The following is a 24,257-nucleotide window of genomic DNA, read 5'->3' on the forward strand; positions in this document are numbered from 1 at the left end:
CCCGCCCAGGAGGAAGGCACCCAGGAGAAGAGGGGGTCCACAAGAAGTGTTGTAAACATGGCCCAATCAGGCTCGCCCACAGTTGGAAATTTGGCGTGGCCCAGCACTCAGGGGCAAAGACCCGATCCCACACCACAGGGACACGGACACCCCCGGCTCAGGTGGGATGTGATCCCCGGCTCTTGGTCTTGCCAGAAAGCTCAGGGATCCCTCTCCCTGTGAGGAGAGGGCCGCTGGGCCCAGGAAGCCAGTACCCCGTTGCCAAGGGCCCAGATTTTAATAGATAAAATCTTAACGATATCTATCTCTACTAGATTTTAACTCTAATAATTCAAAACAACTAATTTCTATTAACAGGTACATCTAAAATAATTCATTTTGTGAAATGTTTAACATATTTTGTAAGCAGTGAAACTTATTGTCTAGTATCATTACACATAGATTGAATTGTATTGATCCTTTACTTTGTTGCTTTTGATAATTGTGGCTTAGAGAAGATGAAAACCTAAAAAAGCTGTCCAAGAAAGTCAGAATAAGACGAGACAAGACTTTATTGATCCCTGGAGGGAAATTCAGTTGTTACAGCAGTCAAACAAGAAATATAGCAGTTAGAAAAACAAATAGTCAGTAAAAATTAAAATAGTAATAAAAGTGGAAGTAAAAGTACACGTCATAACTGAATAGTAAATCCAGCAGCAGTTTCAGCAGTCCTAAACTGTATCATTCTATAGACTAACTGGTGTTGGGAACAAAGGACCTCCTGTAGCAAATCAAAACAACCAAAGACTTTTTTATTTTACTTTTTAGAAAAAATTCATTTCTAAGCATTCAATTCTCACTTGTGCCTCCCTCTAATGAAGTTATTTCATCAATATGGTATGGAGGCCATCAGCCTGTGGCTCTATGTACATGAAATGAAAGCTCAGGTTGCTATGGAGTTCATTAGAACATTGGGGTTTTCCCCCAGGAGTTTTAAGCATTAAAAGCTTATTTTAATATTACATTTTTCTGAGATACAGAACCTTTCCCCCCGCAAAATAATGTCTTTGACAGTGGTACAGAGGTTGAGAGGTCGACCTCTTATAAGAAAAGTTTCGAATTTAGATTATACACTAAGTTCCTACATTATCAAGAAAAAGTCCTACAAGTTCTCATGTGTCTTTTGAGATTAGATACTAGACTAAAACTTTTTTTACATTCTTTACAAGAAAAAGGTCTTTCTCCTGTATGAGTTCTAATGTGTCTTTTGAGATTACATATATGACTAAAACTTTTTTTACATTCTTTACAAGAAAAAGACTTTTCTCCTGTGTGAATTTTCATGTGTGATTTGAGAGAAGATATTTGATTAAAACTTTTATTACATTCTTTACAAGAAAAAGGCTTTTCTCCTGTGTGAGTTCTCATGTGTGTTTTGAGATTAGACACATCACTAAAACTTTTTTCACATTCTTTACAAGAAAAAGGCTTCTCTCCTGTGTGAGTTCTCATGTGTGCTTTGAGATGAGATATTTGAATAAAACCTTTTTTACATTCTTTACAAGAAAAAGGCTTTTCTCCTGTGTGAGTTCTCATGTGTGTTTTGAGATTACACACTAGACTAAAACTTTTTTTACATTCTTTACAAGAAAAGGGCTTTTCTCCTGTGTGAGTTCTCATGTGTGTTTTGAGATGAAATTCATGAATGAAACTTTTTTTACATTCTTTACAAGAAAAAGGCTTTTCTCCTGTATGAGTTTTCATGTGGATTTTGAGAGTACATATACGACTAAAGCTTTTCTCACATTTTTTACAAGAAAAAGGCTTTTCTCCTGTGTGAGTTCTCATGTGTGCTTTGAGATGAGATATGTAATTAAAACTTTTGTCACATTCTTTACAAGAAAATCTCTTATCTTCTGCATGGATTCTTGTGTGATTTCTGAACTGAGATTTGTTACAAAAGCTTTTCTCACATTCTTTACAGATATAACATTTTTCATTAGACCCAGTTACCATGTAGTCAGACGGGTTAGTAATTATTCTTGAGTTTTTACCAGACTTGATAGAGGGAAGTTTCTCTTCTTTTTGAGATTGTTTGTTTTTCTTACCAAGATTTGTCTTCTTGGGATTTTTTCTAACATCAGCGTCACACTGACCTGCTGACATGGGAGAGCTGTCCACACTTTGGACATGTCTTCTGTCTCTTCTCTTCCTCTGATCTCTGTTCTGTGGGTCTGTCTCTTCATCTGTAGTTGATGTTGATTCTGTCTCTTCATCTGTAGTTGATGTTGATTCTGTCTCTTCATCTGTAGTTGATGTTGATTCTGTCTCTCCATCTGTAGTTGATGTTGATTCTTCATGTTGGTTTCCTTCTTCATCCTGACTATCAGTTACATTAAAGCTCTGCTGATTGTTTAGATCTGCTTCACTGTTCTCATCTTCCTCATAAGTAGGAATCTCCATCAAGGTATCAGTCTCCTGCTTCAGATCAAGCTGATCTTCATCCTGACTGATGCAGAGTTCCCCTGGTTCCTCTTGAATCTGTTGAGGTTCTGGTTCCTCCTGTTCCTCTTGAATCTGTGGAGGTTCTGGTTCCTCCTGTTCCTCTTTAATCTGTGGAGGTTCTGGTTCCTCCTGTTCCTCTTGAATCTGTTGAGGTTCTGGTTCCTCCTGTTCCTCTTTAATCTGTGGAGGTTCTGGTTCCTCCTGTTCCTCTTGAATCTGTGGAGGTTCTGGTTCCTCCTGTTCCTCTTTAATCTGTGGAGGTTCTGGTTCCTCCTGTTCCTCTTGAATCTGTTGAGGTTCTGGTTCCTCCTGTTCCTCTTGAATCTGTGGAGGTTCTGGTTCCTCCTGTTCCTCTTTAATCTGTGGAGGTTCTGGTTCCTCCCGTTCCACTCTGAAGTTCCTCTGCTGTTTGCAGAGATCTTCCTCTTCAGTCATCCAATGCTGGGGGAGGCCTGCAGGGACACAAACACAACAAAGAGCCTTTTATACGTTTCCAGGACTTTTGGATAGAGCTGTCACGCGGTGATAGACCAGCAGGGGGCACAGTGTCGCGGTTAACCGCAGCCCCCCCACCCAAAAAAATAAATAAATAACAACACAAAATCCCCTGGTCCCAAATGAATACAATTACAACACAGTATTCTTTATTAACAAATAACAGTAACTACTATGTATCTAACTAATTAACTAACTATATAGGTCACATGTGTCAAACTCAAGGCCCGCGGGCGAAATGTGGCCCGCCATGTCATTTTATGTGGCCCGCAAGTAGGGCTGTGACGATGACCTCATCACCGCATCACCGCACTTTTTTCTTTTTTTTACAGTTCAGCATATGGTGCATGATTGGAACTATAATAAACACATTAAACACATTCATCTTTGCTGATAATTTACTTTTTCTGCTAGTCCAGTGTTCAGAATTTCCTTCTTTCTTTCAGACTGTTGTCTCCTTTTCTCCCACCGCGCCTTTCTCTCTCTCTAGTCGCGCACGCTCTCACACTCATTCTACAACAGAAGTTTTCGTTTCAGGAGGAAATATGACAAATTAACTGCGGCCTAATTATTCATTTCCACTGTATTCATTTTCTTTACAAGCTGCGCGCCGTCTTAAGTGCGCTACAGGCTGCCAGCCAGAGGATTTTGCGTGGGTTTTTTTTTTTTTTTTGGGGGGGGGGGGGGGGGGGGCTGCGCTTAACCGCGACACCGCGCCCCCTGGTGGTTCATCACTGCGGTGATCAAAAATCCGACACCGTCACGGCTCTAGCCGAGAGAGCATAAAAGTTTTTAATTTCTTAAAATAAAAAAATAAAAAAAGGTGTGTATTTATTCATATCTAGGGAGAATTGGACTTGAAATATCGGATTGGTCAACTAAACATTAGGACTTAACCACTGTCCATATAACCTAAACTGACAGAATCAAATGTCAAAGGATTTATGCTAGAATAACAAGCAAACATGTTTCTATGCAATTGTAATTGTCACTTCAAAAAGTTATAATAAATAAATAAATAAATGAGTTATTTAACACTGCGGAGTAGTTACATTTATTTTTCATTACATTTAGTAACATATATATGTTATATCTGGCCCTTTGAGGACAGCCCCTATGCTGATGTGGCCCTCGGTAAATGAGTTTGACACCCCTGATATAGGTGTTGTAGAATGAGTATGTGTGTGTGTCAGCGGCTCGAGGAAGGAGCGCACACAAGTGTATCGAGGGTGCGTGTGAATTCTTCTGCAGTGGACCTCTCTCTAGCTGCACTTCACCTGTGCTCTCTGGTAGGGCTGTGACCACCGCACTTTTTTTTAAAGTTTTTTTTTTTAGGGTTTTGCATATGGTGCATGATTGGAGCTATAATAAACACATTAAACACATTCATCTTTGCTGATAATTTCCTTTCTCTGCTAGTCCAGTGTTCAGACTTCAAGGGTTTCTATAGGAAACCTTTTATCACTCTTCTCCTTCTCTCCTCGTCTCACCCGCCCGCGCGCTGCTGTCGCTGTCTCTTAGAGAAGCACGTGGGCACTCTACTTAAACACGCACACTTGCGCTGTTAAGAGCCACACACACATCCTTCTACAAAAGAAGTTTCTGTCTTGCGAGGAAGTTGTCAGGTGGGGAAGGCTGGTGAGCAGGAAGGACCCAGAATGCAGAGGCAAATGGTTCCAGGGCAAGGGGTTTAATTAACATAAGGCGCTGCAGAGCAGGGTAAAACAAAACAAGACTCACTGTGGGCAAAACTTGAAAACGTGGCAGGAGACAGACATGGACTAGACAGTCAGAGAAGAGACGTTAATGGACCAGCACAAGAGGAAGGCAGGGACAAGACTAATTTACAGACAGGGCAGACAAGACACAGGTGAACATGGTCAGGACAGATTGGGACAAAGGAAGTAAAACTCAAAAACATGACAAAACAGGAAACCTTTCAAAATAAAACAGGAAACAGAACTCAAACATGACAGAACAACATATAAAGGAAAAAACAATACAAAAGAAACCCAAACCATGACAGTACCCCCCCCCCCCCTCAAAGAACCGCACTGAGGTTCCAAAAGTCAACCAAAGAGGAGGGGGCCTGTAGGACAAACTGTGACAGGCAACGAGTGGCAACCAAGTCCTATGAGGCCGGGCCTGGCACACCAGCGAGGCTGAGAAGATGAGTCCGGAGGACGACCAGGAGCAGGGCTCCAGACTAATTTTTTTCTCTAGGAGCCCTGTGGCCCCCAACTGAAAATTTTAGGGGCACAACCAGAAAATTTAGGGGCGCATACCGTAAATCAACATGCTAACCAGATCTACTAATTTCCACTGTATTACTTATAAATACTTTAATAATAGATGCAGAAATTACAATGTGCTGTTTCAAATTCAGTGTCACATTTTATTCTGCACTTTTGAAGATGCAACAACAAGGTAAACTGACAAAAGCATCGCTGTCATGACAGTACAAATAAGTAAAGAAAACGGATGGAAACTCATCTTGGTGACACAATAAGCGTGTTTGAAATCACCCAGGTGAACTCAACGCTGCACAGATCACCTGGTGTGAGACGTATGATTTTGTTTTTGCTCCAACATCAACTGTCAATCAAAACAAAAATATCAGGAGAAAGGGGTGGGAGCAAGACCCCACCTGAGCGAACACAGCTGGAAATGTAGTACTGAACTGACTGAAAGCTGCCCTGATGACTACAAAACAATGCATTATGGGACATGTGTCCTGGTGGTTTTTGTAGTACAGTGATCAAACAAAAATAATATAAAATACCAATTGATCAAAAAAAGGCTACATACATTACAAAACATTCAAATAAGCATAAAATATATAATAACACAGAACATACTGAGGGGGAGAGGAATATTAAAACTAAATTGAATGTTAAGGACAACTCCAACTTCCTGTTCTCCTTCATTCGCCTTCACCTCACCCCCCACCCCCCCACCCCCGCCTGGTCTCCCCAACGATCCAGGCGAGGTGCCGGTTCATCTCAAACACGTCTATCGATGCATTTTCCCCAACGTGTTTTCAGTGTCTAAAACTAAATCTTGTCACTCGCACATATTTAAAGTTCAAGCCCCGTTAGCTGTCACGTATGTACGTGTGGGACATTTATTCTCCTCAGCTGACCCGACTCCCGCAGGAGCGGTGAGCTGCCCTAACAGCCGTGCATAAACCGTTTGTGATCGGGGGTGACACCAAAACCCTAAACTTTCCTCCGGTTCTGTGCGACCTAATAATAATAGTAATAATCCATTTTATTTAAAGCGCCTTTCAAAAAACCCAAGGACACTTTACAAAACAAAGGTTAAAAATAGACATTAAAAGCACAATAAAAATAATAAATAAAATTTAAAGTGAATCAGGATGGGAAGGCAGAAATGAACAGATAGGTTTTGAGTTTAGATCTGAAAGCAGGCAGAGAGTTTATGTTACGGAGGTCAGGAGGGAGGGAATTCCAGAGTTTGGGAGCAGAGCAGCTGAAGGCTCTGCTGCCCATGGTGACGAGTCGGGCCGGAGGGACAGAGAGCTGAACAGAGGAGGAGGACCGAAGAGAAGGAGAGGGGGTTTTGATATGAAGGAGGTGGGAGAGATAAGGAGGAGCCAGGTTATGGAGGGCCTTAAAGGTGAACAGGAGGAGTTTGAATTGGATCCTGGAGGTTATGGGGAGCCAGTGCAGCTGGTGGAGAACTGGAGTGGTGTGACTGAAGGAGGGGGTTCTGGAGATGATGGAGGCAGCTGAGTTCTGGACCAGTTGAAGCTTATTGAAGGTTTTTTGTGGGAGACCAAAGAGGAGAGAATTACAGTAATCTAAACGGGAAGTGACCAGACTGTGGACCAGGATAGAAGCAGAGGGGACAGTGAGGGAGGGGCGTAGACAATTAATGTTACGTAGATGGAAATGGGCTGACCGAGTAATGTTATTGATGTGTGACTGAAAAGATAAGGAGCTATCTAGGATGACACCCAGACTCTTTACCTGAGGGGAGGGGGATACAGAAGATGAATCAATGGAAAGAGTAAGACTTGTGGCTTTGGAGAGGGTGGATTTGAAACCTACTAGAAGTAGCTCAGTTTTATCGCTATTGAGTTTGAGAAGGTTTAAGGTGAACCAGTTTTTGATTTCAGATAGACAGGAGTGGAGGGAGGAGGGTGGACCTAGAGAAAAGTTCAGCACTGACTGCATGTATTTAGAAAATTACGAGCCAAAAAATACGTTCTAAAGGAAAGTAAGGAACTCCTTAATGTGTTCCGGGGAGGGAGGGGGCTGTCAGGTGTCCTGCTTTCAAGCCCTGTCATTGTCCCGCCCCCAAGAGTAATTTACCCCACTGTGATTGGTTGGTCAGCTCCGCGCACGACAATGAAAAAGTGTCTTTCATACAAACTGGTGGGGCGAATTAAAATTGAACATTCATATTAAGGCGGGGGCCGCAAAATATCATCTCGGGGGCCGCGAGTTTGAGACCCCTGCTGTACACTCTGGCACTGGTACATTAGCCGCAGGTCGGAAGAATGAATCAATAGTTTGCTTACCCATAGCTCAGACGCACATATCAAGTTGTGATGATATTTGTCTCCGTTTCCTTCCCACAGATGTTCACGCGCGCGAATATCTCTAGGCCCCTCCCCCAAGGCAACACGCAAATGTGTGCTCGCGTTTCATGAGTATGTGCGCGAGTGTGTGTGTCTGCCTGTGTGTGTGTGCGCTCGCGTCTCATTGATTATTTCATTGATTATTGACGTGCCCCTTCTACGTTTAATGTATTAAAAATACGAAGGGTGGGGGAGGCAAATTTACTGGTCGCACATGTGCGACTGCATGTAAAATTCAGTCGCACACTCTCAAATTTTGGTCTCAAAATGCAACCAATTGGTCGCAGTCTGGAGCCCTGAGGTGGCCGAGCTGTCCGGCGAGGGAGGATTTTGTGTTGGGAGGGGGGGTATATATATCACTGTTCTCACTCTCTCTGTAACACCAAACATGAACACGCTGTTAGATTTCCATGAATATCACTACATGTTTTGTTTGGGAACTTTTTTGTGCAGCGCAAATTTAACATGTCTGTATAAACAAAGGTGGAGCCTCCTGCCCCGCGTTCTTCATGGCTGTCAGGCCTCATGGCTACCAGAAAGGTGACAAAGTGTTTGCAGCCTGTTTATTACTGGGCAATAAATAATATTCTGAGAAGATGTCTGTACCAGAGAGCACAGGTGAAGGCTCGCGTGCAGCTAGAGAGCAGAAGAATCAACACGCACCCCCAACACACGTCATGTGTGCGCGCTTCTTCCTCCTAGTTCTACACAAGACGCACCGGGCTCACAAAGTCATAGTCAATCTAGGCCTGGGCGATAAATTGATTAAATGAATTAATTCGAATTTTTTGTTAAGGGCGATTTAAAAAAATAACTACATCGAGTTTTTATATGGCGCATTTTTGGCTCCCCACAGCTTCCGTAGCGTTAGTTTCACATGGCGGTATGGCACGCGACAATCGACACACGAAGCAGCAAGCTGGTGTCAAATTCATGCCTAAACTATTTGCCATCAAAACTGTAAAACCAGGAATCAAAACCCGAATTCTGCAAACCAAAACCCAAAATCTGCGAACCAAAACCCATAATTTGCAACCAAAACTCAAATCTGCAAATCAAAATTCATAAATTGAGAACCAAAACCCATAATTTGCAACCAAAAGCTATAACCTAAAGCGCAATCATATTTCTCAGGTGCTGATTTGTTTTCTCGCTGTTCTGAAATCGTCTTTTTGAGTTGCGCTTTTATTTTGAAATCGTCTTTTGAGTTGAGCTTTTTTTTTTGCGGTTGCGATTCTAAAACCTGTCACACACGTAAAAACAGCGCCACGTCAGTCAACGGGAGGGGAGGCGGGACATCCCCGACAGCCAGTAGCTCATTGGCTACCGAATGACTCCGAGTCTTACGTCAGCGTCCACCACCTCAGAGCGCCAAAATCGTACCAATATCAGAGACAGTCATGGCGAACCAGCAACCGGAGGTAAGTCTTTCACATCTCAAGAACAATCAAACGTGTTCTCTGTATAATCGGAGGACGCCAGCATAGTCAGATGAGCTCCACCAGTGACTGCTAGGGAAAAAAAGTAAGATGTTGCATGATAAATCATCACCACCACTCATTGTAAACAGTGAGCTAATGTGCTAGCTTAATGCTTACCCCCCCCCCCAGCAAAGTAGATGGTTTATTGATAATTATTTGAGTCTTTGCGGAGGGTGTCCGCTCCTTTTTAATGCTTTTTTGTTCTCATGTCATTACTTGTAACCATTTCCATTTACTGTAACCAATGTTCGCCTGTGCTAGCCGTGTTAGCTTAATGCTAGCGGGTTATTCCGGCTCATTTCATGACTTGTATTAATAAAACTGATGCTGTGTCCGAATAATCACCCTAACCCCTAACTACTAAACACTATATAGTGCGGCACTATATAGTGTTTTGGAGTTTTAAAAGCAATTCGGACACCATGCTCGCTACTCTTATCCTTCGGGTGTTTGCTTATACGCCGCTTGACAAGGAAACATAAAGGCGCATTGCTGCCACCACTTGGTCTGGAGGGGAACTACGACTGCATTTACGCCGATTATGACAATATCCATTTTAATAACATAATAAATATGAACATATTACGAAGACTATGAATATACTGTTTTGTGATGACGAAGAACGTGACACATTGGTGTAGATTTATTGTATTTGTTCAGAAATAAACCGCCAAGTTACTAATCATTCTCATCAGGCATGCGCCCGTCGTTTTAAAAAAAATCCAAACGCAATGCATTGTGGTCTACATTTGCCAATGACGTGAGCATCGATTCACACTGGTTTTTCGTAGAGAATTCTTGGAAATTTTCGAGTGTACTCAATTTTAGAATTGTAGATTCCGACAATGTAAAATGGCGAACGCACTATATAGTACACTATATAGGGCACAGGGTGGTAATTCGGAGACAGGGTTTGTCGATTTTTAAGAGAGTGTCAGGATTGGTCATATCTAACCTAGGAGTAAGAACCAGTGAATTGTCACCACGATAAATCAAAATATGTTTTAAGATGTCAAAGAATGTATAACCTAAATTGGGTTTCTCAACATTTCTCTAGGAATTCCAGAGGGAAGTGCTGCAACGACTATTGAACAACATAGAGAGAGCAGTTTCACACCCGCTGGATTTGGGTCATCTACTTTTTACATGTACCCATGAACTGGCATTCATTCGCTCTGTTTCAAACCAAGTCAGCATTCCTGAAGATGTTTGTAATGCTCTCATAAATCTGCATGAACTTCTGACACAATATAAGCAACAGCATGGCCCAGCTGTGGAAGTTGAGTTCTTGAACAACAATGTGGGACGTCCTAAAATCATGGTGAATGAAGAAAAGTTGAGAGAATACCTTGAAACCGACTTGTCGATCCCATCCATTTCAAACCTAATGGGTGTATCCAAGAGAACGATCAATCGGGCTTTGAAAAGGCATGGATTGACAGTTAAGAGCACATATAGCAATATATCAGATGACCAGCTGGATCAACTTATTTTCAGCATCAAAAAAAGCAACCCCACTATTGGCTTTAGAATTATGAAAGGCAAACTTCGGGCTCTAGGACATCGCATTACATGGACCAGAATATGGAAATCTATGAGACGTGTAGATGGGGCGGGTGTCTCAGGCAGACTAACAAGATCTACTTTTGGATGTGTGAAGAGGCGTGTGTACAGTGTACCTGCTCCACTATCCCTAGTTCACCCAGATACAAACCATAAGCTGATAAGGCAAGTCAGATTCAATCTAATCTAAGAAAATCTGCAAGATATTATACTTCATCTGTTGCACTTGAAATAGTATAAAAAATGTTATTTTGAATTTGTGTTGCAGGTATGGTTTTGTTATATTTGGAGCCATAGATGGCTTCTCACGAAAGGTGAGGGTTTGTTTTGTTTGCCCTTCATACTATTATTTTACTAATTGTGTTTAAAATATCACCTAACTGGCATATATTTATTTCTTCCCACATTTTTCCCCTTTTTATCTCACCCCACAGATAATGTACCTGGGAGCAGCAACAAACAACAAAGCTTCAACAGCATTAGGGTTTTTTTTGCGCTCAGTGGAGGACCACGGTGTTCCTAATAGGTTTGTGACTGTCAGTACCTAAATTCTCTCTTGCAGACTTGAGAGGTGTAGAAAACCACTAAGCTTCATTTAGACCAGAACCGTGTAACTTCCTGTCACAGGACCTTTTTTTTTACAAAACGTTTTACTTTAAATGCTTGAGAGCAGAGGTGATATTTCAGTTTAGAGCAGTTCTGTCCTCTATGTTTTACTTGAAACTTAACCAGCTAATATTTTTTTGTGCATCTAAAGGGTTAGAGCAGACCAAGGTTGTGAAAATGTGGACATAGCAAGATGGATGTTTGCAGTCCGTGGGTGTGACAGAGGCAGTTTCATGGCTGGCAAAAGTGTTCATAATCAAAGGTAAGACATAGCTCCCATATAATGACTATAAACATGATTTATGATTTGACCCCCCCCCACACACACAGACACACACACATTTTCTATAATCACCCTCCTATCCCCCCTCTCTAGCATCCTTCTCTCTACCCCCCCCCCCCCCTCCTTTTATTTTGTCCCGTCCAACAAAAACTGTTGCAAATGTAGATATGAATAAAGTTTAGTCTAAATTATAAAAGGGGTTAACTCAAAAATACACCTAGTGTGTCTGACGATTCATAACCCCTGTTGTAACAGTAAAATATATTCAACACAAAAGGCTTTCAGCTCTCATCTGTTTGCTCAGCTGTTGGACAGGACAAGTATTAAAAAACATGGCTCCCATATTCCAAGTACAGCTTTGTGAAGAATGTGTCAACTGCATTTTAACTGCGAATAATAATTTGAATAATTTAAAGAAAATGTGGGCCATAATCATAATGTTTTTAACTGTTTAGACCTGGATCATTTTTTGGATAAAATCCAAATAAATTGAGATTTAATTTTGTACTGTGTACAATAATAAACATAATGCTGCACATAAAGTTCACAACATATTTAAGATAGGTAGCAATTCTCTGTGTCCCACTGTACTTACTAGGCCATATTTGTGGCTGTACATTTCTGAAATACTCCATAACATATTGAAATTGTATTTTAAGGAGTCATTTTATTTTATTTTTACAGAATTGAACGTTTGTGGAGGGATGTGTGGATGTCTGTCACCGTCATCTACTACAACATGTTTCACTGTTTGGAAGAAGATGGACTGCTGGACCCGTCTGACAGTCGTCATCTCTTTGCTGCGCATTATGTGTTTTTGCCACGACTGCAAGCTGACTTGGAAAGTTTCATTTCCACGTGGGATAACCACTCCCTTCGCAGTGAACAAAATTTAACCCCCAACCAACTGTGGGCAATGGGCCGAGCTCAAAGTCCCATCAATCCTCCTGTCTATGCGCAGGTATAACAAAAACAAGCAGTTTTAACTACAATTGTGCTGTTTTTATAATGCTGTGGCAAAAAAATAGAATTTGTAAATTAACAGTCGATGCATTGTTAATATATATATTCCCATTTTAACTTTCGTTTTCTGTGTGTACAGGGTTCTGTGGACATTGGACAACAGTCTAACTCAAACCAGGCCGAGCAGGAAACGGTTGGAGTTGTTGTTCCGTCTGTGGCTTGTCCCCTCTCTGACTCAGACCTGTCCCAACTGTCCCAACTTTTCAACCCTTGTGGGACATCTGAAAACCATGGCCAAGACATCTACATTTCTGTACTAAACTATGTATGTCATCACAGCAGAATGTAAAAAACAACTACCAATATGAACAGATCTCAACCAAAATAAAATAATAGATGGTCAATAACCACCACTGGAATTTTGTATAACTTCAATTTTTTTATGTTTGATCCATTAAATTCCTTTTGTTTACAAAAGACAGTAAGTTTTGCAAAATAACAAATTGTTGAAACACTAGATTTTAACAAAACAAAAATTGTTGAAACACTAGATTCTGTGGAATCCTGCGCCACACTTCAGAGAGATCAAGATACTCTCTTTGAACTCCTCAAAAGAGTTGAGATGAGCTGTTGGAAAAGTCACAGTTTGTGTGCAGGCACTAACAACAGGGAAGCAGATGGTGTGACCAGGCATGTTGTCAAAGCAATTGTGGTTAAAACGAACAACTATTTTAAATGCTTCCCTGTCTGATAACAAGAGATGTCTGTGAGCCTGGCCAGAAAGCCATTGCATCACACCGGGGACAGAGGGCTCGTCGTGGTCTTCGGGTTCTGCATCTTGAAAGAAAAAAACAAAACAGAATTTCAATAATTAACGAAGAAAAAAAGGGAGAGAAAAATTGAGATCTAACCTACCCTCAAGTTCGAGCAGAAAATCTTGAAAGTAGTTTAAGATTTTTTTTTCTGTTAGTTGGTTGACTGTGGAGCTACTGAACTCCGGTGCAAGTCTGGACACAATGTAGTGTGAATCCACCTATAATAATGCAGAGGGTGTGTATCAATTTAAAAAGAGCACAGAGCATATTAGCTAATTAAACGGTCAAACTTACTTTCTCAATATTGCCAGCAACAAACAGACCACGGCAATGTGCTGGATTTCCTTTGATGACCTTTAAGAAGTCATAGACATCTAAGCCTTGTCGTAGCTGGCTTAGCATCGCTGTCCTTTTTGTTGTGGCATGCAAGACAATTGCCCTTACAGGAAACACAGAAATACAGGATTAGTTAAATTTTAAAACCACCACCTAATTTATAATTATTTCTATGGATCTTTATTTGTGAAATAATTTATTTAATAATCTATTTAATAATTACTATTTATTTGTGGAATAAACAGGAATAAAACCATACAAAGTATGTTTTTGCTAGTAATTTTCTCTGCTCTGTACCACTCATACCAGGATTATGCCCGTCTTCATAATGCAGAGGCACGTTTACAAAATGACGACAAAAAAACAAACCAGAATTTTGTTTTTTGCAGACAAACCTGATTATGCTAGCTTTATGCTCCTCATTTATTGGACCAGTGTAGCCACAATTAACAATCTGGTCTGTGAAGCTTGTCATATCGTTCGCCTCGTCAATCTGCAAAAAAAAAGTGTTTTAGTAACAAACTTGTTTAATACCTAAATTAAATATCAAACAATAAATTGATCTTACAGCTTCAATCAGTGGTGACAACTCCAAGTCAAAGATGTCATCTTTGCTTATGGGTATCAGCTCACCAGTTGCCAGGAACTGGTAGCACCATTCTTGTAGGAAACATGGAGCTGGACCACCCTGTGCAAGGCTCGCTGCAAAGACTTCCCCTGCAACTCTTAAAAACTCTAAGTTTGAAAAATGTTCAACCAACTATGAATTTAAATATGTTTCAGTTGTACATGAAGGAAGGCCTCTACACTGCACTATTTCATTTTAAATTTCTGGGAAGAATCTGAGATAACATTACACACCTGAAGAGACCATTGTCAAGGTCATTTAGGGAATACTTTGGGATTCTTCCTTTCCCTTCTTGACCCTCAAAGAGCCTGTCACCAATCCCAGAAATCAACTCTAAAACAAAAGTAAAAAAGACATTCAAGTAGGTGATACAGAAATGCATAGGAATGCACAATAAACAAGAATAAAATGTTGTTTCATTCCTCAAACATAAGTACCTGTCAGGAACTCCACACGCAGTGCCCCAGTGTCAATTCCAGACTCTCCCAGAAAAGTAACTTTAAGAGGATTGATGGGGGAACTTCGCTTTTGTCTTTTCCAGAGCATCATACCCCGTTCCACCAACTGTTCTCGTGCCACACAAAGGCTGAACTCTTTTGTGTGGTCAATTTGGGCAGCAAGCCAACGTAAAACATCTTCCTCACTGTTCAGAAAATTACGTGATTTGGATCAAGACGTGTAAGCTTTTTATACAATTTCACAGCATATAATTACTTGCCAAGAAATCTTGTCAGAAAGTGTATCTGATGCAGTGTTGGTTTCAAGACTGTTGTCAGACCTGTGGAAATGATGAAAAAGCAGTGAATTTGACGTTATGCCAAAACTACTATGCAATTAATGTTGCACAAAATGTTTAAGCTATGGAAAAGGGTTCACCTTTCTCCACAGGAACTGGCATGAATGTTTAAGTCCATAAATGGAAACGTTTCGTGGCATATGGGGCATTCACCCTCACCAGGCTGAAAATAGTATACAAAATGAGTTGTATTGATGACATGCATATGACCTTTAAGATATGTCTAATGCTCAAATATGGATAACTATTCATTACCTCTTCTTCATCAGATGAGCTTAACATCACTGGGCATGAATGTACATGGAGAGCCAGAACTTGCAGTGGAAATTGCTTTTGGCAACTTTTGCATGCTGCTTTAGGCATGCTCTCAAATTCTTTTGCTTCAGGGGGTAAAGGAGTAGTGTTGAGTTCGTCTTGTAGAGGAACTATATAAAGAGTTGCTTTACCACTGAGGGAGACCATCTTTATTTGTGCCCCTGTATAGCCTTCGCTATCTGGAGCTATGAGTATCATTTGTCTCTTTCCATTGCCACCTATAAGAAATATTGACACATTGAGATTCTGAAAGAATTGCAGTTTTCCTATAAAGGTTAGGACAAATTATTTTACACAGTTAACAAAGAATTGCTTTAAACATTCAGGCTGCAAAGAAGCAACTTTACCCAGAAATTGAGTGTGAAAGTGAACAAAGTTTTATGGGTGTCTGATATTCAATTTTAGAATAAAAAAGGGAAAAATACAAGCAATAAGCAGTTAGTGTTTAGGAAGAAAAAAAACCCACACACAACCTGAGGATTTATGAAGCAGCCATCCTCCTGTTAACGCCTCCAGTTTTGGAAATGCTTCATGCAACAGGTTCTGCAGCTGAGGTAAACAAGAGAAGCATGAAATACATTTTATTAATGTTCATGAATTTTACGTGCACTTCTAATACCCATACAAAATACACAAACAAATATTGAAGAAACTTCCAAGTAATAAAGAAACCCTTTTCTATCTCAATTTTTCAGGCTTTCCAATAATTTGGTTATTTGCTGGATTTAGTAAAAGCAATTTCCAGTTGGTTTTGGCCTCATTTATATGATGGAGTCGTGCTATTGAACTACATATTATTACTGCATTACACATTAGCCTTAGCCCTGAATAATAACCATTTAAATGATCATCCAGTGACAAATTTCTCAAAAGCAGTAGTGGCAATCAATCATTTGTAAAAGGCATCTTTGTCCATCTTCAAAGTTGGGATGTTATACTAAAGTTTTTTTTTGGAGAAGTTTGACAGGACAAGAGAAACTTATTAGAACAAGTTAGATGGAAACAACCTGCTTATGACAAATTCAGAGATTCAAATTTCTTTTGTGCAAAAGTCTAATACAAACACAACAATGATAGTTACTTTATGTTACTATTAACCACCTAAATTTAGGTCTTGTGATATGGTTGTACCATAGACATACCTCAGAATGACTTAGGTTCTCTGAAAGACTGATGCTTCGTTTGCCTAGTCCAGCCTGAAAAAGTTGTAATTCCTCTGAAGGAGAGGGGGTGTACTTTAAATTTGTATTGAGCAAGCAGAAGTTGCATGAAAACGCTTTCATTAACTTGGACATTTTGCATATTTTTGAGGCACTTGGAAAACGTCTTTTTCCAGTAGCATTTTGCCTCCGGAAGAGAGCTGGAAAAGACCTGAGACAGAAGAAACCACATACTAATGAGCACTTCATAATTATATTTCTGTTTTAACATATGTCAACAATTTTAGTAATTATAAATGGAAATACAAATACTTCAATACTTCAATTTGTGACTGTAACGTTAAATACACTAAAATACTTAGGACAAAGAACTTTCAATTATAATAGAACCTGCTCATTTCCTGCTGTACAGATGTGGTCCGTTGCTGTGCTAAAAGACTCTGACTCTGTCCCTGATCACTTTGGTGTGGTGTCTGGCTATGCTGAGGAGTAGCCATCTGTTGCTGTACTACTGGACCAGGTCCCTGGTTCACCCTGTTTGCAGCTTGGCTCTGCTGTAGATTTTGCTGAAGTGCAGACACCAGGGTCTGTACAGCTGACAGTATCTCAGAGTATCCATTCTGGCGATTGCAAAAAAAAGTAGATTTACAATTTCCAATAATTCCTTCATTCATGAATAAATAAATACACAAAGAAAGAAAAAAAGAAAGGAGGTTATTATTAAACATTATGCTTTTATCTTAGGAACTTCTAGCCTACCAATGACCGCACCGGATTACACTTCTGCTTAAGAGCTCAACACAATATGCAAATACATGTATAATCAACTGCCCCTGTTGATGATTTCACTGTGCTGTAGTCATGTCAAACCCGTAAAGATTGCATAAGAGCCCCAAAAAACCCACAGTAATCGTTCTAATACACCGGTCTCAGTTCGTCTGACCGTATCCTTCATTACGACTTTAATCTCCTCCAGAATTTTTTATCCACCGTGGACTTAACACTGTCGGGTATGCTCGATCCTGACACTGTCGTAAAAATCGACTTAGTTTTATCCAAACAAGTCATGAAATGACAACAAAGCAGTAAAAAAAAGAGCGGACACCCTCTGCAAAGACTCACAAATAATTATCAATAAACTACCGGTACTTTTTTACGGGAGGGGGGTGGGTCAGGAAATGAGCCGGAATAACCCGCTAGCATTAAGCTAACACGGCTAGCACAGGCGAACATTGGTTACAGTAAATGGAAATGGTTACAAGTAATGACATGAGAACAAAAAAGCATTAAAAAGGAGCGGACACCCTCTGCAAAGACTCAAATAATTATCAATAAATAAATAATAATAATCAATAAACCATCTACTTTGCTGGGGGGGGGGGTAAGCATTAAGCTAGCACATTAGCTCACTGTTTACAATGAGTGGTGGTGATGATTTATCATGCAACATCTTACTTTTTTTCCCTAGCAGTCACTGGTGGAGCTCATCTGACTATGCTGGCGTCCTCCGATTATACAGAGAACACGTTTGATTGTTCTTGAGATGTGAAAGACTTACCTCCGGTTGCTGGTTCGCCATGACTGTCTCTGATATTGGTACGATTTTGGCGCTCTGAGGTGGTGGACGCTGACGTAAGACTCGGAGTCATTCGGTAGCCAATGAGCTACTGGCTGTCGGGGATGTCCCGCCTCCCCTCCCGTTGACTGACGTGGCGCTGTTTTTACGTGTGTGACAGGTTTTAGAATCGCAACCGCAAAAAAAAAAAGCTCAACTCAAAAGACGATTTCAAAATAAAAGCGCAACTCAAAAAGACGATTTCAGAACAGCGAGAAAACAAATCAGCACCTGAGAAATATGATTGCGCTTTAGGTTATAGCTTTTGGTTGCAAATTATGGGTTTTGGTTCTCAATTTATGAATTTTGATTTGCAGATTTGAGTTTTGGTTGCAAATTATGGGTTTTGGTTCGCAGATTTTGGGTTTTGGTTTGCAGAATTCGGGTTTTGATTCCTGGTTTTACAGTTTTGATGGCAAATAGTTTAGGCATGAATTTGACACCATACAAGCAACAGCATGGTTACCGGTGAGAGTGAGAAGTTTGTTCCCAAGAAAGGAATAAAATCATCTGTTGATGGAACTGGTCTGGGTTTACTGCTACAGACGTGGAGGAAGAGACCCCCCCCCCCCCCACACACACACACACACGCTGCCTAAAGCCCATCGGAGTCAAAGGCTCTCACGCGCGCTCTCGTGGCACGCGCTCAGTCCTCTGACACACACACATATACTCATTCTACAACGCCTGTATAGTTAGTTCATAGTGTTATTTGTTAATAAAGAATACTGCGTTGTAATTATTACTTGTATATTCATTTGCGACGCGGCTGCCATAGGATTTTGTTTTTGGAGGAGGCGGCCACTGGGGTGGGGGGCGTGACTCATGGGGTTTATTAAATTATTTTAAACCTTAGACCTCAGATATGAGCTGTATTGTTAATCCTTTAGAAAATGCTGCTACTCTCAGGTGAATGTTTGTCTCCTTTAGTCTAGACTACAAAGTGGGACTTAAAACACAACTGGAACTTTAAGGAAGTAACCTTTTTATTTTGGAGAAGTGAAAACAAGTGTAGAATAACAAAATAAGACAATAGCAAGACAAAAATTATATAAAAGAAGACAAAATTATTTAAACAAGAGTCCAAAAAGGGAGTAAGAAGAAAAGTCTTATACTTAACTTTGATTCCAAGAATGTGTTAATTCATTTATAATTCATCCCAGAAATGGGCGTTACATTTGTCTTGGGTTTGATTAAATAAAAGCACATTTGCTTTAAGTTGTCTGCCGTTTGTACTTATTATTTTCCTTAAGTAGGGTGGGGGGGGGAATCGGAAATTGAATTAAAAACAAAAAAATTCGGAGATTTTATTTTTAGGCCATATCGCCCAGCCCTAAGTCAATCTACAACATAGTTCATTAGTTAGATAGGTAGTAGTCAGTTGTTACTGTTATTTGTTAATAAAGAATACTACGTTGTAATTGTATTTATTTCTGATGCAGCTGCCAGGGGATTTTGTGGGAGGGGGGGGGGGGGGGGGGGGCTTTGAAAGAAGTGGTATTTGGGATGGTTCACATGTTATTCTCTATGTCTGAGGAGCCTAAATTAGTTTGTAATGTCAATATTTTTACTTTTCTCCAGTCATTTTTCTTCAAACTTGCTGAGATGATCATGAACATCATCACCAACAATAATCCAGTGAAAGTTTTGCGTCACCTTAAATGAAGCAACTTTAGAAAGAGTTGACAGGACCAGATGTGATTTTACGTGGAGTTTCTTCATTTCTGTTTGATTCCATTTCATGTCATGCTCAACAACAAAACACTCTTTCAATGTTAAATCTCACCTTTAGAATCTGTCTGATAGATTATATTTCAGACAAAACATGTTATTTTGGAAGTTTATTATGGAATGAACAGACATGCAATCCAAATGAAAACATTTGTACAACAAATAACAATATAGAGCTTGAAATAACCCTCTTGATTTCAGAGCACAGTCCATGTTATTTGATGATGGGTAACTGTGATATGGATGATATTATTATTATTTTTTTTACCTTGTCCTGTCCAACAGCTGGGCAGACAGATGAGAGCTGAGGGCCTCTTGTGTTGGACAGATTTTACTTTAACAAGAGGGGTTATTCATCTTCAGACAAACCAGAGGTATGTCTGAATAAACCCCTTTTGTAATTGAGGCCAAACTTTATTAATTTCAAACATGTTTGAAGATCTTTGGTGTTGGACCGGACGGAAAAGGAAAGAGGGGAAGAAGAGAGAGGGACGTTAGAGAGAGGGGGGGAAGGAGGGTGATAGTAGGAGGGGAAGGGGGATAAGACCATGAAACAGCATACAGCAACAAGTTTATGGATGATATTATTAGCGCTTTATGCCGTCTTTCCAGCTCACTGAGTTTGTACCGTAAACTAGGATGTAAACGCGCATGCTAAATGTCAGTGACGGCTAACGAGACCACACTTCCACAGATGTCGGCTCACTTGACCGCAGTAAAGAAAAGCATGAAGCTCAAAGGTCTTCTCTGTGTGATGAAGGTGACATACCTATGTGGTGGAGCTGCAGCTGTGGTTTCCAGATGACATCCAGCAGTCTGCGCTGACGACAGAGCTCCTCCTCGTACTGGACGATGGTTCCTTCACAGAGTCTGCAGATTTCTTCAGCAGCAGCAGCTAGTCGCTCGCTGATCAACTCTCTCAGAGACTGAAGGGAAGACATGGTTCCTGCTCCGATCTTCAACTCCAACTCCCACAAACACCGCCGTCCTCTTCACTGCAGCTCCGATCGATCATCTGCTAGTCTCACAATCACAGCAATCCACGTTGTCTTTTCGTTCAACACTTCTTCACTCATTTACGACACTTTGGAAAATGCTGAGAGTTCCCACACGAACCACGTATCGTCCTTTCTGTCCAAAAACCTCACAAACGTCCCAACAAAACTACGCCGACCTCTGAAAACAAGCTAACGCTGCTAGCCTGCTAACAAGCTAACGCTGCTAGCGCCTCGTGCTGTTCTTCTTCTTTGTTTGGCTAACAGCGTCATGGTGCTTTAGCGCCACCTGCTGGTGTGGAGTGTTATCTGTCGCTCATATGATGTCGATGGTTGCAAAAAAAAGCCATTTTAACTTGACTGGCAAATAAAGTTTAAAGTAAACAGTTTATTTTTCATTAAATAAAAATAAAAAATAAAATAAAAATAGAAAACAAATAATCGAGGAAACATTTTGAGAGATTCAGATTTGACTACAAACCCCATCAGAGACTAACTAAACCTGATCACATTCGTTTATTGTATTTCTAAACTACAGTCATGAATAAAGACATTTATTAAGCAAACAAGTAAACAAAAACAAAAAAAAAAGAAAATTTCAAGTAAAAAGATCCTAAAAATCTGTTTCTAAAGAGAATAATTACAACTATAAATAAACAATAAACTGTATAGTTAATAATAAAGACAAGCAATAATTTGGAAATTCTTATTACAGTGAAAAAACAATAGAGAAATTTACTTAATTCAATTAAAATTAGATTAACACATTTATGAAGTATATAACTGAGATTTAACATAATAAAAGAAAAGTGAAAAAAAATTAATGATCTTTGGAATGCAAACATTCCAAAGATCTTAAGATTTTAATGCTGTTTCTAGTTTCTGTGTCTTCTTGATTTGATTTGATTTTTTGATTTTGGTTGGAACTTCCGGTTCCGGGTTACGGGCAGGGCGCGTGGCGTGCCTCTCTGTGGATACAACTATCTTTAAATTACTTAAAAGGTTGATTTTCTCCAAAAAGAGAGCTGACCATGCCCCCTAAGAAAACCCAGGAATATGAAGAGCTCAAAAAGGCTATTGATAGCATTCAAGAAACGCTTAATTCTTTTATGGATCAGGTGTCGGCTAAGCTAACGCCGCTAATGGAAATGATGGAAGAGTTCCGAAGATTTCGAACTCAAAACGAACAACGAGAAAACCGGGTCGACATTCTGGAGAAACGACTGGACGATGTGGAACAGCAAGTAAGGATGAATAATGTCATTCTCACTGGATTACCAATCAAGCCTCGAACGAAGCTGAACGAAGCAGGAGCAAGCACTGCTGATGCTAATGCTAGCGCTAGCGTAGCTAGCAGTGCCAATACGGAGCGCGGTGGAGAGACTCTGGAACATCAAATACATTCATTTCTCACATCTAAAGGGATTTCCCTGGATCTCAATACCATGGAGACCTGCCACCTGCTCCCCAGGAGAAAGGAGACGGATAAACCAGCGATCCTCATCAGGTTTGTGAATCACAAACACAAGCTAGCTCTGATGAACCAAAGGAAGAACCTGAAAGGTTTGGCTGCTTATCTGAACGACCATCTGACCAGAAGGAATGCTGAAATCTCCAAACATGCACGGCTTCACAGGAAGAGTAAGCAGATTGAGAACACTTGGGTTAAAGGCTGCAGGATTTACGTCAAACCACTCGGTCCACCGGACCGGTCCAAGGTTCTGGTTGTGAACACCATGAAGAACTTTGAGAAGTGCTTGATTACGGTTGTCTGAAACAACATGGAGTAAATCAAAGAGCCAAATAATTTCAAGAAATATGACACCTGGATTCATCACTTTCTCCATACGTCTGACGTCACCTGAATAACAGCAGAGATTTCTGACCTGCAGACAACTTGATCTCAACTTTCAGTGCCGCTGATATCAGCTGAAGAAGGATATGGACCTGAATCTAATGTCTGCAGACATAACATCCAAGAGACTAGAAACGGTTTTGAACCCAGAACGACAGCTGTTTTTTCAGCAGAAGAAATACCAACCTTGGATAATCGACGGATTATGGACCCTTTTATTTTTATTTTTTGTTTTTTATTTTTCTCCCTTACAGCATTACCTTATTAAATATATAAAAAAAAGGTTAAATTGATCGATGTTTAATGATATTACTTCACTTGCTCCAAAAAAATTGATAAATTCATTCAAAAATCTTTCCTAATGTAACGTAATTTTGCACATGTTTTTAACTTTTGATACTTGATGAAAGTTTACTATGAAAATCTCTATTGTTTCTACTTGATTGCTTGAAATAAACCATTTCACATCAAATCAAAATCAAATCAAATATTTGAAATGGTTTATTTCAAGCAATCAAGTAGAAAAAATACACAAAATCAATATAATCTTCAGTTATATATTCATACAGTAACTAATCAAACTTAGGATAATTAGACATATTAATAAATATTGCTTGAAAGGGAGTGGAAGGAAGTGAACTTATATAATCCCACCCCGTTATACTGTAACCATTTTATTACATGATTTATCAATATCCGGTTCCTAGTTTTTGTCAGACCGAATTAAGTATCATAAAGTATCAATAAAGCACATGACAAAGATGAATTACTTAATTATTATGTAGAAAAATCGAAATCAATATGGCAAATCAGTTATCTAAAATTTATGCAGATTGTGTTATTATAAGTCATTCATATGACTTATATATTCATATATATATATATATATATACATACACACACACACATATATATATATGTATGTGTGTATATATATATATATATATATATATATATATATATATATATATATATATATATATATATATATATACACACACACACACACACATATTGTAGAAAATGTATGTTTTAATATCTTATTCTTCATTATGTTATAGCTTTATCTTTAGTGTGAAGTGAACTCATTTTGAACTCAACAGGACTTATTCTCCAGTGACCTTCACTTGTGCTTTGTAGCTGCAGCAGCAACTAGGACTTCTTTGTGCAAATCTAGGAGTTTCCAGAGACGCAATAAATATGTCATGGACTACATTTCTACTATCTGGGTTGAACACCTTATCCTTGGGAAAGTGTTCAGATTCGTGTTCTCATGTTGAGGATGAAGCTGACCTCTGATCTCTGATATTTGGCAGTAATATCACAGTCTAGCTTACTTCTCAGCCCTAAAGTTAAAAATGCTTATAATTCATTTGAAAACATCATATTGTCTTTATGTCACCCAAACAGGAAAACTCCAAAACCTGTTTTACTCATAATTATTTATCGCCCCCCCGGCCCATATTCAGAATTTTTAACTGAGTTTTCCGACTTCCTATCGACTATTGTCTTAGATTCTGATCAAACTAT

At 39.7% G+C, this 24,257-nt stretch overlaps 2 protein-coding genes and 1 long non-coding RNA gene across 7 annotated transcripts; 1 reads left to right on the forward strand and 2 right to left on the reverse strand.

Annotated features, from left to right (window-relative positions):
- Nucleotides 1-533: 533 nt before the first annotated feature.
- LOC144989472 (uncharacterized) lies at nucleotides 534-20,780 on the reverse strand. The gene is made up of 2 exons (XR_013653692.1): nucleotides 20,647-20,780; nucleotides 534-2,936 (listed from the first exon to the last, which is right to left on the reverse strand). It is a non-coding gene; the product is annotated as an uncharacterized LOC144989472 (long non-coding RNA).
- LOC105358785 (uncharacterized) lies at nucleotides 8,545-12,900 on the forward strand. 2 transcript variants are annotated; one of them, XM_078941343.1, is made up of 7 exons: nucleotides 8,859-9,006; nucleotides 10,124-10,794; nucleotides 10,898-10,943; nucleotides 11,064-11,155; nucleotides 11,387-11,497; nucleotides 12,203-12,479; nucleotides 12,621-12,900. In XM_078941343.1, the coding sequence occupies exons 1-7, from the start codon at nucleotides 8,986-8,988 to the stop codon at nucleotides 12,828-12,830; spliced, it is 1,428 nt and encodes a 475-aa protein (XP_078797469.1). In that variant the 5' UTR covers nucleotides 8,859-8,985; the 3' UTR covers nucleotides 12,831-12,900. The 2 variants fall into 2 exon arrangements, 1 of the variants encoding a protein (XP_078797469.1); XR_013653337.1 differs by lacking the exon at nucleotides 10,124-10,794 and having other exon boundaries at nucleotides 8,545-9,006.
- LOC144989102 (uncharacterized) lies at nucleotides 12,901-18,527 on the reverse strand. 4 transcript variants are annotated; one of them, XM_078941095.1, is made up of 14 exons: nucleotides 18,090-18,527; nucleotides 16,922-17,151; nucleotides 16,514-16,742; nucleotides 15,845-15,920; nucleotides 15,312-15,589; nucleotides 15,137-15,219; nucleotides 14,979-15,038; nucleotides 14,698-14,903; nucleotides 14,494-14,593; nucleotides 14,201-14,357; nucleotides 14,028-14,125; nucleotides 13,591-13,735; nucleotides 13,397-13,514; nucleotides 12,901-13,318 (listed from the first exon to the last, which is right to left on the reverse strand). In XM_078941095.1, exons 1-14 carry the CDS (start codon nucleotides 18,108-18,110, stop codon nucleotides 13,029-13,031), a joined length of 2,091 nt encoding a protein of 696 aa, XP_078797221.1. In that variant the 5' UTR covers nucleotides 18,111-18,527; the 3' UTR covers nucleotides 12,901-13,028. The 4 variants fall into 4 exon arrangements, with proteins under 4 accessions (XP_078797221.1, XP_078797223.1, XP_078797225.1 ...); XM_078941097.1 differs by lacking the exon at nucleotides 16,922-17,151 and having other exon boundaries at nucleotides 18,090-18,522; XM_078941099.1 differs by lacking the exons at nucleotides 16,922-17,151; nucleotides 18,090-18,527 and adding an exon at nucleotides 17,987-18,081.
- Nucleotides 20,781-24,257: the final 3,477 nt, after the last annotated feature.

Source organism: Oryzias latipes, chromosome 2 (assembly GCF_053564925.1).
Source record: "Oryzias latipes strain Hd-rR chromosome 2, Olatipes_Hd-rR_3.1".
NCBI classification, from domain to species: domain Eukaryota; kingdom Metazoa; phylum Chordata; class Actinopteri; order Beloniformes; family Adrianichthyidae; genus Oryzias; species Oryzias latipes.

What these genes read in the sequence shown, in the direction of transcription:
- LOC144989102 (XM_078941089.1), bottom strand. Translation starts at nt 17,259, where the DNA reads ATGTTTAATAATAACCTCCTTTCTTTTTTTCTTTCTTTGTGTATTTAT. An exon ending in GCTGCTTCATAAATCCTCAG is followed by an intron (nt 15,590 to 15,844) that starts GTTGTGTGTGGG and finishes TATTTCTTATAG; the next exon opens with GTGGCAATGGAAAGAGACAA. An exon ending in CTTTCTGACAAGATTTCTTG is followed by an intron (nt 14,904 to 14,978) that starts GCAAGTAATTAT and finishes TTTTCTGAACAG; the next exon opens with TGAGGAAGATGTTTTACGTT.
- LOC105358785 (XM_078941343.1), top strand. Translation starts at nt 8,986, where the DNA reads ATGGCGAACCAGCAACCGGAG. An exon ending in GACCACGGTGTTCCTAATAG is followed by an intron (nt 11,156 to 11,386) that starts GTTTGTGACTGT and finishes GTGCATCTAAAG; the next exon opens with GGTTAGAGCAGACCAAGGTT. An exon ending in AAAAGTGTTCATAATCAAAG is followed by an intron (nt 11,498 to 12,202) that starts GTAAGACATAGC and finishes TTATTTTTACAG; the next exon opens with AATTGAACGTTTGTGGAGGG.